The sequence below is a fragment of the Sycon ciliatum genome, chromosome 2, assembly GCF_964019385.1.
Source record: "Sycon ciliatum chromosome 2, ocSycCili1.1, whole genome shotgun sequence".
Classification (NCBI taxonomy): domain Eukaryota; kingdom Metazoa; phylum Porifera; class Calcarea; order Leucosolenida; family Sycettidae; genus Sycon; species Sycon ciliatum.
In genome coordinates, this window is record NC_088644.1 from 21,381,326 (window position 1) to 21,395,230 (window position 13,905).

The following is a 13,905-nucleotide window of genomic DNA, read 5'->3' on the forward strand; positions in this document are numbered from 1 at the left end:
CACCAATCCTCAAATATTCTCTGGCAGTCTTCCAGCTGTCAGCAATCAACGCCACTGCAAGCATTGTGCCACACACAAACAGACATCCCAGCAACACTGCTGCAGTACAAAGGAAGGAGGAATGTGTTGCCCAAATACTTCAAAGTACAATGCCTGGTGTTCATTGACACCGAGGCAACATGGGACAGAGTAAAAAGCAAAAACATAAACCTTTAAAAAAAGGAACAAGCACAGGACTATTGGAGATACCGGGGTCACAATGGGAAGAGGAAGGGGGGGGGGGGGGGAGAGAGCGTGTGTCCTCGCAGAGAGTACTGGAACAGTATGAATAAACGTCAGTGTACAGTGAAGATAAAATGAAATACGCTGGAGATAGAGCATGGCGAGGATTGACAGAGCCAAGCATCCCAGTGGGAGGAAAATAATGGAAAACGACAAAGGAATATTCACTAGACACAATGACAAAAATGACAAATGATAGAAGAAGTAAAAATATCTTTAAAAAAACAACAACAACCAGAATCGCCGTTGACGTGAAACAAAATACGTTGGAGATACAGAGTATGGTGAGAGTTGACAGAGTGAAGCATTCCAGTGGGAGGAAGCCTAAAATACGAATATGCGTGGAAAAGACAGATATCTCCGAAGAAGAGAGAAAGCGGTTGCGGTGAACCGTGATAATCGCCCCGTGGGACTACCGGCAAGACAAGACATGAGCTATTGGGATTACTAGCGAGAGAGAGATAGAGAGAGATAGAGAGAGAGAGATAGATAGAGAGATAGATAGAGAGAGAGAGATAGAGAGAGAGATAGATAGATAGAGAGAGATAGAGAAAGTTCGTGTGTGCATGCATGTGTGTGTGTGTGTGTGTATGTGAGAGAGAGAGAGAGAGAGAGAGAGAGAGAGAGAGAGAGCACATGTGTGTGTGTGGGGGGGGGGGGGGGGATGCGAGCGTTTGCATGACATCCCTATAATCATGATTAAGAAGATGGTCCGATGTACACAGCCAGAGCAGTGACAAGCAGGAAAACGTTGAGAAGTCAAGTACGGTAAGAATATCCGGCTAGTTTGGTCCTGGTGATGATATAGACCAAAAGATTCAAAACTCGAAAACATATTCAAAAAGCAAGCATGAAAATTAATAATACTATAATTGATTTAAAGATGGATGTCTTTTCTCTACAGACCTTGCTCATGGCTATCTGTGTGTAGACTGTGCATAGTGTCCACATAGGTTTGGTACACCGGTTGCAGCAAGTCATCATTCTGCACAAGAAAAAAGGAAGATACGAAAACCAGTAAACCATCTGGAGAGATGGCGATGAAAGCATCCAAGGAAAGATAATTGTGGCCTATGGCGCGCGCGCGCTCGTGTGTGTGTGTGTGTGTGTGTGTGTGTGTGTGTGTACATGTGCGTACTCAATGTACTCAATGCACTATTTTGTTGTGTTGTTCTACGTAGGACACATCGCTCTTAGGGGATAATACATCATTACTACTAATTCTACAATTAATAGAATTGCTGTGAAAAAGGAGAAGGACAAAAATGTTACGAGTTATCACTAACTGTCCACCAACGTAACCAGATCTTATACAGTCAGCGAGTGCGACAAAATGCTACAAAACTGACAAGGAGTACTGAGACATAGAATTGCTCTTCTGCTCTAACTTAGAACCTCCAAGTTGGAAGGCTGTTGGAGTGTGCATTCAAGATGTGCTGGAGCTGTTAGCCAGTTAGTTGTAGAACGTCAGTACCGTCGGTCAGTGTCGTGCAATGTTATTGCATGAGCTGATTGTTTAGTAACTGGTGGTGTTAGTGGACATTATAGCGTAACTTTTAGTTCCTTGGTCCTTTTTATTTTCTATAAATTAATCCTTGACTCTCCATCCCAGTCCACTCTTCGACTTCTTCGTGTTTTTTCAGTCCCTTGAGTGATGACAACCACTGAAGACAGCCACGAGAAAATGTTCTGGCTAACCCATATTGTACTCCGTTAGAATGTGTGTGTGTGTGTGTGTGTGTGTGTGTGTGTGTGTGTGTGTGTGTGTGTGAGAGTGTGTGTGTGAGTGCGTGCGTGTGTGTGTGTGTGTGTGTGCGTGTGTGTGCGTGTGTATGTGTGCACGTGTGTGTGTTAGAGACAGCACAGCTCATTTTATTGATAGCTATCAATTATTATATACGCAACACGAAACAGGCAAGCACATTTACTACTCACACGAGCAAGCTGTAGGAGGCCGATTCGAAATTGCTCCAGAGTGAGCGGAGCGAAGCACGGCGGAGACAGGTTGCCGTCAATACCGGTAGCGTGATCCAAACCGCTGTCCACGTCACGCTGTACAGCAGCAGCAGCAGGAGCAGTAGGGCTATCCTGGCACACTGGGCGAGCTAAGTTCATTTGATGTGCAGATGTAGTAGTATGCACTGTATGCCGGCTGTCCTGCAGCGGAGTAACAAATTGCACACTGCTCCCGGCCGGTAATGAGGCCTGCGGGTGGAGTTGAGCTCCGTCAAACTCACACGGGCGCATGAGATACTCCGAGCCTGGTGCGGAAGTGGACACTTCATTGAGCAGTGGGTTGTGAAAAGTACTGTCGGAGGAGGATGCACTACTTGCTTGCTGGTGGCGACTCACTGCACTGCCAGAGGCCTCATCCACACCGACACTCTTCATCCGCACCACACGAGGACCACCCGTCGTCTCATCAACCGCTCTCACCATGCGCGTGCCCATGGGGATCGGTGCTGTGTTGGACCTCAGGCGAACTTGTGCTGAGGCTTGACCGGGAGCGGATGAGCGGCGATGGGATGTGTTGCTGCCTCGCTCCACCGCTGGCTGAATGTGGACACCTGCCGGAAGTTTGTCTGCTTTGCCGGGTCTGTGAGGCTTTGCAAGATTAGAGGGCTTATCACCGGGACCACCACCATCATCGCCTCTGTGAGTAGTAGCGTGACTAGGGGGAAACGGAATTTTGACTGGAGCCATAGAGGAAGGTAACGTTTGAGTAGCCAATTGGTTAACAGTACTGCTAGGTGTTACGTTTATGTGTTGCGAGGACATTGATCCATGAACAAGCTGCTGAGTGAGAGTTGGCTGAGCGACAACTGACTGTGTGAGCGTCGCTTGAATGGGTCCTGGCAGAGCGGCTTGGTTTGAAAGATGCTGCTGCTGCTGCTGCTGCTGCTGTTGGGGATTGTGCTGGTGCTGTTGCTGGTGTGGGTGGTGATACTGTTGCTGTTGTTGCTGTTGTCCCGGAATGGTAGCAGGGTGGCGTTGTGCAGCTAGAGGCACAGAAGTAGGTCCGGCGGACGTTGATTGCCCGGCCGTGACTCTGGGCACATCCAGACCGAGGACTGCATTGAGACGCGACGTAAGATCAGTGAGATGGAGTGCATCACCGGCACCATCCAAACTGCGGTGCTGCATCTGCTGCAAGGCATGCGGCTGGGGACCGGTAGATGTTGCGCCGTCCTGCAACGTCAATCAACGCCAGATGAACAGCAGACATCATCATCATCATCATCACCATCATCGTACAGCGCTTCCCTGCTTGATGAGAACAATATACAGTAAAACCTGTAACTAACGACCACCCCCTGGTGCCAGCAAAAGCGGTCTTTAGTGGCAGGTGGTCTTTAGTTAGAGGTTTGCACTGCGCGACCATATATGGATCCCGTATATGATATGTATGTCAAAATGCAGCTACATGTAATACGATTCCCCAGGACTTGCGCAATGCCATTCTTCTTTCAGGTCAAACAACACTTGGAGAGAGAGAGACGGAGAGAGACAGAGGGAGAAGACTACTTTTTGCAGACATCAAATTCAGCTGCTACCTCTGAAACCAGGAGTGTAGAAGTAACTAGTTTCATTTTACGCTGGGCTTCAAATTTGTTCAAGTGATCAATCGTACCGACTGTCCTTGTTGTAACTTCTCGATTGCTTGAACGCGGTCCTTCAGCATCAGGACCTTGCGGTGCTGCTTGTTTCTGGATTCCTTGATGCCTTCGTCGATTCGTCTGTATGACTGGGGTGTCAGAGCTGCTCTGTCTTTGTTAACATCGATCAGAGAGCGCTTTCGATGCGCTCTCCAAGACGTTTCCAATCGTGTTTATTCTTGACAGAGCTTGAAATTTGGACAGGTGTAGTGCAGTCCACACCGATTCCACAGTCAAAATGACCTGTGTCCATTTGTTCAGCTGTAGTATCGAAAGAGTCCTTTCAGGACCATGGAAAATCAGCAAATTTTCAAGAAGGAGCTTCGAGCAACATTTGATTTCGTACATCGCGGTCGCTAGTTACGGGTCAATATTCGTCTTTGGGGCAAGAATAGGCGGTCGCTGGTCGCGTTCAGCAGGTAGTCGCTAGTCACAGTGCATTTTGAATGTGAGACCGTCCGTGCCTGGCGAAGTGGTCGGTAGTACCAGGCTGGTCGCTAGTCACGGTGGTCTTTAGTTGCAGGTTTTACTGTACCAGGCTGGTCGCTAGTCACGGTGGTCTTTACAGTCCATTTCAAAACTATAGACGCGTACCTAGGCAAAAACCGTTATGCCAGCATCTATACCACATAAAATCTGTGATCACTTTGTGCATAAAATTTTCCAAATTGGGCGTCTGTTATCCAATCCTTTAGAAACTATATGAGAGTAATTGTGGAGCGATCCTGAGCATTATTCCGAAAACTATTCTCAAAAGGTTCCAGCCAAATTTGAAATATTTCAAAAACCCTACGCGTCTATAGTTTTGAAATGCACTGTAGTTAGAGGTTTTACTGTACTGTACTGGGACGGTAGCTGGCTTCAGTGTTCATGACTGTGAACGTACAGTGGCCATTCGGACGTTGTTGTGTCCACATAGAAATATTGCAACTGGCGGTATGTGTATGTGGGTGTGCAGGGGGAGCAGGTGCGCGGTTAAACGACTATGCAGGCATGCAGAGGTGATTTTCACACACGGATGCCAAAATACATGTACAGTCAACTTTGCGTATAACGACACTCGGCATCAGAAAATTGTCCTTATTCGCGAAGTGTCGTTATACCCGAAGTCTCAGTATATGCATACAGGTAGGATGGACTTTGCTCTGGGCATGGAAATTCTGTCGTTATTCGTGAATTATCGTTATATCCGCAGTCGTTATTAGCAAAGTTGACTGTCGTTGAGAGAAGTCTTCACGCAATAGTACTACTAGTCCATATGATATCATAGTAATACCTGCTCGCTGAATCTTCTTTGATGAGCTTTGCTAAGAAGTTCCATGACGTTGACAGGAGCTGGAGTAGATTCCTGTGAACAACACACACACACACACACACACACACACACACACACACACACACACACACACACACACACACACACACACACACACACACACACACACACACACACACACACACACACACACACACACACACACACACACACACACACACACACACACACACACACACACACACACACACACACACACACACACACACACACACACACACACACACACACACACACACACACACACACACACACACACACACACACACACACATCAGCGTATCGATTTCACCCTACGGAAGGTATCTACCCGGCGTAAAACAGAACCGTGGCGCGTAACACTCTGCGTGACCACCACCAAGTCATAAGAGCAAGGATTAAGGCAGAATAAAATCATACGACAAAAACAATTGTACCGGTAGCATGATTTTTATATTGCGCATGCCAGTTTTTCTGTTCACATCAGCGGGTGGAAAATGGTCTAGGGACACTGAGTGAAGGGTCAACATATCATGGCCTTGATCACTATCGCGTGTTCCATACTACAGTTAATCAAGGATCAGGTAGAACCTCCAAATCCGGGGTCTAAAAGTCCATTGTTTAGGGTACACTATCGGTGTCGTGCATGTGTCATCTCTCTAGATGCTACGACCCTCAGGTAACCATGTGCACATACCTACACATACATGTGCATACACATACACGTGCACACACACACACACACACACACACACACACGCACCATATCCATAGGCATACAAACCACGCACGCACGCACACTCATACTCCTGCCCATCGCCGAAGCGATGATAGCGAACAAACTATGTTAGACATAGCAACTCGAGTGGCTTTTTCTGGCCAGTGAATCCCTATTTTTCACACACACTCGTGCACACAGTATTGATGCTCACCTGTTGGACTGGCTGTGCAGGACCTCCAATTTCATCCACAAGACTAAGTGAACAACAAAAACATTGAACATCATCACAGGGTACGACACCGCTCTCAGCCATTGAAGAAAATGTTGAGTCGCCTCCACCGTTATACTGCGCTCTTAGCCGACTAGACCCTCCAGTACACAACTGTCACCACTACGAGGACACTTTCGTAGACGATATTGAGAACTCCTTCAGACTGCTGTTTCGCTAATACATAGCTCATCAGTGAAGGTAGATGTTGAATGATTAAAATATAGACCAAACTGCTATTATATAGGGGTTTTCACATACAAAACTGGCATAGCTGAGGTGATATCGCGGGAAAAGGAAAGTGTGAAGTACTGTTGACGCGCATGGGAAATGCATGCAGCGTCAGAAATTCGGCGCGGAAAATCAATCACTATGACTATCAATGCAGAAATAATGTGCCAGAATCAGTGTACTGTGTAGCGAGTGAGAGTCTGTGTATTGCACTTGTCCAAGCGCCATGAAGGCCTGCAAACTCACCTTACGACCCGCCGAAGTCGACAGCCACAGCCTCGTGAGGTGAGTTTGCAGGCCTTCATGGCGCTCGGACAAGTGCAATACACAGACTCTCACTCGCTACACAGTACACTGATTCTGGCACATTATTTCTGCATTGATAGTCATAGTGATTGATTTTCCGCGCCGAATTTCTGACGCTGCATGCATGTCCCATGCGCGTCAACAGTACTTCACACTTTCCTTTTCCCGCGTTATCACCTCAGCTATGCCAGTTTTGTATGTGAAAAACCCTATAATTATAATAGCAGTTTGGTCTATGTTTTAATTTTTAATCATTCAACATCTACCTTCACTGATGAGCTATGTATTAGCGAAACAACTGTCTGAAGGAGTTATCAATATCGTCAACGGAAGTGTCCTCGCAGTGGTGACGATTGTGTGCAGGAGGGTCTAGTTGGCTAAGAGCGCAGTGTAATGGTGGAGGTGAGTCAACATTTTTTTTACAACATTGAACAAATACAAAGAATAGTTTTAAAAAGAAACAGCACACACACATGTCAATGAGTCTTGTACATACGGATATCAGAATTCCAGCAGGACATACTTCAGTAGCACCATGTTTCTGGGGCCAGAGCCACAACTTTTACACAAAAATCCGAGCCAATTACACCGTTGCGCTACCTCCATAGGAACTGGATGTAACATGTGGTTTATACTCTGGTGCGGCTGTGACCCTGGAAAAAGACTTTTACTCTGGTGGCTACAAACCTCACTCTGAGCCCAGAGAGGCATGGAAAAGCACTCATATGGTTTCCCCGGTATGAATTTCCATTATTGCTTGATCGGACTCGCTTGAAAGCTTGCAAGCAATCTTGGGCGAGCTAGAAAGACATGTGTTTTGTACATGCCGTGTGCATGTAGTGCACGGATAGATTCAGTCCGATGTACGTTTATCTCAACATACACGAGAGGTCTTGGTTATAGCTAACGTTACATGACCTAGTACTGCACCTGTTTAGTTTCTCTTCCAGTGCAGCACAGCTCCCTGGAGAGGCTATCCAGATGCCTTTGAGCTTGGAAACACCACTCGGGTCTGCAGTAGTGACGCAGAGCAAAACACACACAAAAAAGCCCATCACTACAGTGCAGTGTACTGTAGGAATCAATGGCACCCAACATGACTATCAAAACGGTATCAGCTCACAACAATGACCTTTAGGATTAAGATGAGAAACAACAACAAAAAGCAGCAGCAATATCAGTGGCATTGGCACTGACTCCTGCTTACAAAGGCACTCCAGCAGGCTTCCAGCCCGGAGACCAGACACATGGAGAAACAACAAACAAAAGGGAGGATGACAGGACACCTGTGTTCATACTAGGCCTAGTTCATACCTGCATGAGACTGGTATGTGATGACGTTCATTTCATTTGCTTTGGAGAACGTCATCTGCGGCGAGACGTACTCAAAGAACTCTTGCTCTAACCTTTTCACAGTGGATAATATCATGAATGCATACCGAGGCAAGCTATCCCCACCTCTGAACAGGGCAGAACACCCACAAACAAACACAACATGTTACAGTAGCAACACAGCAGTAAGTAGAGTCCCTTTAAAACTAAACCAACCCCCCATTTTCCAGGAAAATCTTCTAATTAACCCAAACTTCTATTTGTCCAGTAACTGTTATACACAAAAATCACGATAATGTTATACATGATGGTGAGCCAAGGAAAACATTGTATTAAACATGGACAAATGTGGGCACAAGGTAGGCGATCGAGTCCACCAACTAAACCAGAGTTCGAACAGTCAGACGGTGGAATTAGCACTAATACCCCTGAACCTTCCAAGTTGGAAGGCCGTTGGCTAGCGCTATCGAGCAGTGCTCAAGCTGACTTTCATGCCGTGGAATATCTCCATACTCCTTGTCAGTTTTGTGCTAGATTGTGCACGTCTGACTGTTCAACAATCTGGTTTAGTTGGTGGACTCGATCTCATAACTTGCGCCCACATTTTTCCATGTTACAATGTTACATTAAGTTCTTCATTTTTCACAGATGCAGTGGTATGGAAGTATGAAATCTAGAATGGTGCAAGGCAACTGTAGTTTTACTCAACATGGAAGCTGTTTGACTGTACAGAGCTGTACAATTGACAATGCACACAGCTACACGTGCTCAAATGTATACAAATGCACGCAACCGTCCCCAGCAGCTACAAAGCACAGCCTCTCACAATATTCTCACGGGCATGTGGCTCAACCGACAGCAGCAGCGTACCTTTCATATACAAATACAGGCCCTGCAATTGATTCTTGTTTCACCTGCAATAACACACAGCGAGAGAACAAAAACATATTTCCTCGTTGGGATAGATAGGGTCAGGGCTTGATCCTCATGCTTGTGTCGGCCTTCTCAAACGTGATTCAGATAGGACAGACCAGTGAAGCAGACAACATTGGCCCGACCCGATAAAGAATTGGTCGAAATGCATTAGTAGTATGGGCAGTTGGTTTTGAGCCCACGCATATACCGTAAAGTACCGCCAGAGCGCCCCACCATCTCATCCTTTCGTGGTCGTATTGTGGAGGTGGTCTGCTGTCTGTAGGTCATACGACATGAATCTTGTACACATATAGCACGTTTTGCAGTCAATTCGTACCTTCGAGCGGACACAAGCTCTACACAAAAACCTGCCAAGTGTGACCTTAGTACACTAAGCTTCTTACATCGTACAAACTTCGTTGCACTCTGCCATACGATTTTCCTTTCTCTGGCTGTAAAATCAAGGTGGGGCGCTCTCGCGAGACGGGGCGCTCTGGCGGTACTTCACGGTACAGTAGAACTTGGTTAAGATGAAACACCCCTCCAGTGTCTGCTCTAGGATTGTAGGACAGCCGGGTACACGTGTACCTGGCGCAACCATTTCAACCGGGTCGGTAGCCTGGTTGGTTGGTTTCTTTTAATTCGGACAATAAACGGGAACTAGGCCCAATGATATAAAGGCGAATGGAAAAAGCCGCATATAGAAAAGAGAGGACAGGAATTAGAAAATTACGAAAGAAGAAGAAGTATCTGACACATACAAGCCATGTAGTCAGTCCTTTCAAAGTTCGACAGTACCAACCGGGTCACAGGTGACCCGGTACTATATTTTCAACCGGGTCCAAGCGCCGCCCAACCGGGTGGATTACCCGGCTCACCCGGCGCTGGAGCAGACACTGCCCTCGAGTGCAGGGGCATTGCGAAGTACTAATTTCGACCAGATGCATGCTCGGCCCCGGGAGGAACACCCGATTGTTGTGTTCAGCAGCCTCCAAATAGTATAAAACAAGAGGGTTCTAGAACAGTTAGGCTCATCGCGGTAGAAGGGAAATGATCACAGAAACCAGTCCACAGCGATTTCCCGGAGCCGCGGCCGACAAAATTGAGTGAACTGCAAACGCTGAGAAGCGGTGATGATGAAAGCGCGTGTTGTGGAAGTGCGCACGCATGCGCAAGGCATACATGCGCACGGCATGCATGCGCACATCCTGTATCGCCGTGCACTTCTGTTCACACCCACATGTACGCAACAGATAGTGCAGTGCTGGAAGAAAACCACACCAGCCCCATTCATGCTTGTACTGCTGTCTAGGACTGAAGAAATTGTCAATTCGCCGAATTCAATCGTCCATAACTGTGGATTGCTTTGGAGTTTTGACCATAAACATTTAAAGGGGAAGTATACCCTAAAATCAAATTTTCACCAGTTGTAGTCTTCTTGGTGCTGAGTCGAATGGTCTTGGTCCGAGGAAGCTGAGACGCTCCCTTCCTACTTGAATCCCAATCGAACTCGCGCACTTCCACCGAAACTGGGTGACTGCGCCCTACTAGATGGGGATTTGTATGCAAAATGTCACTAAAAGCGCCATTTCGTTCTTATAAAAGCACGGATGACCGCGATTGGCCCATATGTTGTAGTCTTTTGGACGCTGAGTCGACTGGTTTTGGTCCGAAAAGGTTGCGATGCAGCGTTCCTCCTTTATTCCCAATCGAACATGGTTGAAGAAGTGGTCACGTGCTCCTGGGTGCCCAAATCACCTGGTCACCGCGCCAGCAGGCGACAACTTTCACACCAAGGTTCAACTCGAGTTCAACTCGAGTGACAGGACTGCACCCAAAAAAGGTCAAACAGGCTAGTAAGTTGTACCCTGCAGGCACGGTGACCAGGTGACTGGTGTACGCAGGAGCACGTGACCGCTTGTTCAACCATGTTCGATTGGGAATAAAGGAGGAACGCTGCATCGCAGCCTTTTCGGACCAAAACCAGTCGACTCAGCGTCCAAAAGAGTACAACATATGGGCCAATCGCGGTCATCCGTGCTTTTATAAGAACGAAATGGCGCTTTTAGTGACATTTTGCATACAAATCCCCATCTAGTAGGGCGCAGTCACCCAGTTTCGGTGGAGGTGCGCGAGTTCGATTGGGATTCAAGTAGGAAGGGAGCGTCGCAGCTTCCTCGGACCAAGACCATTCGACTCAGCACCCAGAAGACTACAACTGGTGAAAATTTGATTTTAGGGTATACTTCCCCTTTAAAGCTTATTTCTAGCATATCCCTATCTCAGAAAAACGAGCGTTTTATTAGGCCAACTCTCAAATTTGACTTTCTTGGTGAACTCCCTAATGCTAGGTTCAAAAGAAGTTCTACAGTCAACTTCGCTTATAACGACTGCGGATATTACCGTATGTCCGCACCTTTAAAGTCATGTCGGTATACTGGATTATAAAGCCAGTCTCAGTTATAAAGCCATGGGCTTCATAAATAAAATGACGTTTGAGGTACGTTTAGTAAAAATGAAGGAATAAGTACCATGCTAACAACCTTACAGCCCAGCAGGAAGGGTGAACAAGTGGATTTCGATTGAAATTTCTGCGTGGACTTTGACTTTTATGGCATGGCGTAGTGGGTGAGTCATTTCGCATATAAAATATCTAGGAAAGCAGCGGCGTTTCGAATATAAGGCCATGGCGTTAAAGGCGCTGACATACGGTATGACAATTCGCGAATAACGACAGGAATTCCATGCCCAGAGGAAAGTCCATTCTAACTTTTTACATATACATTCTAACTTTTTACATATATTGAGACTTCGGATATAACGACACTTCGCGAATAAGGACACTTTTCTGATGCCCCGCCGAGTGTCGCTATACGCAAAGTTGACTGTACGTCCTTACAGTCCATTCATAAAAAGATCGGTTCCGGCTATGGTGAGCTGTATTAAAATATTTTGGAGATTTTTCGTGATTTTATTGTACATGGCAGTGCGGCAAAAAGGGGATATTTGAAAAGGGTCCAAATAGGTACCTCAACTGGTGTTCGAACCAGGGAGTAGTACAATACCAATTACTCTCTGGTTCAAACCGCATAGTTCACGTACTGTTGCAAGTGGAGTAAAACGGCCTAGATTTCATGGTTTTTCCCAATTCAGTGCTTTTGGGGCAAATCCAGGCCGAAATCCTATTCTTGTTACCATGGCTACGGCTTCCTTGTTGGAGAAATAGACTTCAGAAAGAAGAGCATTCCATGGCCGATTGCAGGAAAAATTCTGAAAACCTCTAACAGTTTGACCAAGAGTCCATAAACAAGAGTATGGCAACTGTGATCTCTTTTCTATGGGCCAGATACGCGGCGCGCTGCCTTCATTACATCATTCAGCTGCAGTCCGCGCACTGCGGAAAATCAAACACTGCACTTTCCCTCTGGTTTGAAATAGACTTTTGTACGGAACTGGAGTTCACGCGCTAAAATCTAGAGATGGGGTAGGTACTGGAACGAATCGAGCAAAAACGGATGGGCTCGTACGAGAAATTGTGAGTTTGAATGCATGCTCTCAGAGCGTGATGAAGGTAAGTTACGTAATGAAGGCAGCGCGCCGCGCACTGACCCATAACCACAGTTGCACACTCTTGTTTATGCACTCTTGGTTTGACCCATGTTTTATGGCCAAAAGCTAGAACTAGTCTGTAGTTGAAGTTCATCTTTTTATGAATGGACTGTAGCTAAAAGAATGAAGTTGAAGACACCACTGCAGCTGTACTTATGGTTGATAAATATGGTGGTAAAGACACACCTGGCAGTATGGCGGTAAACACACGCCTGCCCACACACGCTCTCTAGGCTGCAAAGTTCTGGCACAGAGCTCTCCTTCTCACCACCAGCACCATCAGTTCGCGCCTGGCGCCTGGTCGATGCATGGCTGGCGGTATCCGGCATAGCAGGCTGGTACATCAAGTAGCGCATGGCACATAGATGATGACACAGCAACGACATAGCTCGATTGCGACGTACGTTTCGTCCCCGCTGGACTCATCAGGCAATCTTCTTCTTGCATGTCTTCATACGGAGCTTGACCCGGGAGAATGAAGTTGAAGACACCACTGCAGCTGATGGTGGTGGTGGTGAGAAGGAGAGCTCTGTGCCAGAACTTTGCAGCCTAGAGAGCGTGTGTGGGCAGGCGTGTGTGGGCAGGCGTGTGTGGGCAGGCGTGTGTGGGCAGGCGTGTGTTTACCGCCATACTGCCAGGACTGTATCTACTTCGAAGTAATATAACCCCAAGGAGTTTTATATGTTGCTGCACATAACTCACCCATACTTCTGTGTCCGTGTTGAAGATAAATAGACAGGAGCTGTCAGATGTGAAAAGTATTTTTCTGGCTAGTGAGTCAGTTCGTTTGATGACGTCCAGATTAATACGATCTCTAAATGCATCCTCGCTTTCCTGACTGACCGTAGATTCTCCCGTGGTGTTTTTAGCCATTCTCTTTCCAGCGCTAGTAAACTTTAAATTGTAGCACGATACGATGCAGTGACATTCATTCAGGACTCGATCAGGAGTTGTTCTATTCAATAAAGGTATCTAGAACTTTACATCGAAAAGTTTAATTACTAGTATTCTATTCAATAAGTTATCTACAACTTGACATCGAAAAAGTTCAAAATGAGGACGAGAAGACCTCTTCAGGAAGTCGTTCAGAAGCAAACACAGAGGTGTACGAAAAGATAAGAATCAAGCATGGCGAAATCGCTATCTGATTGCATTGCTTTCAAGCAGACGTCTGTGAGTGAGTGACTGATACTGAAAGACAACACCTGTGAACTCCTTCATTCTTATCTTGTCAAAGTAAAAATCCCAGTTTCGAACCTGTTCGTGTATG

The 13,905-nt window shown here is 46.5% G+C and overlaps 1 protein-coding gene across 2 annotated transcripts; it reads right to left on the bottom strand.

Moving 5' to 3' along the window:
• Positions 1 to 122: 122 nt before the first annotated feature.
• LOC135809175 (uncharacterized) lies at positions 123 to 13,870 on the bottom strand. 2 transcript variants are annotated; one of them, XM_065322459.1, is made up of 8 exons: positions 13,338 to 13,870; positions 8,982 to 9,025; positions 8,094 to 8,239; positions 7,710 to 7,791; positions 6,186 to 6,228; positions 5,215 to 5,286; positions 2,218 to 3,471; positions 123 to 1,267 (listed from the first exon to the last, which is right to left on the bottom strand). In XM_065322459.1, exons 1-8 carry the CDS (start codon positions 13,506 to 13,508, stop codon positions 1,181 to 1,183), a joined length of 1,899 nt encoding a protein of 632 aa, XP_065178531.1. In that variant the 5' UTR covers positions 13,509 to 13,870; the 3' UTR covers positions 123 to 1,180. The 2 variants fall into 2 exon arrangements, with proteins under 2 accessions (XP_065178531.1, XP_065178532.1); XM_065322460.1 differs by lacking the exons at positions 8,094 to 8,239; positions 13,338 to 13,870 and having other exon boundaries at positions 8,982 to 9,003.
• Positions 13,871 to 13,905: the final 35 nt, after the last annotated feature.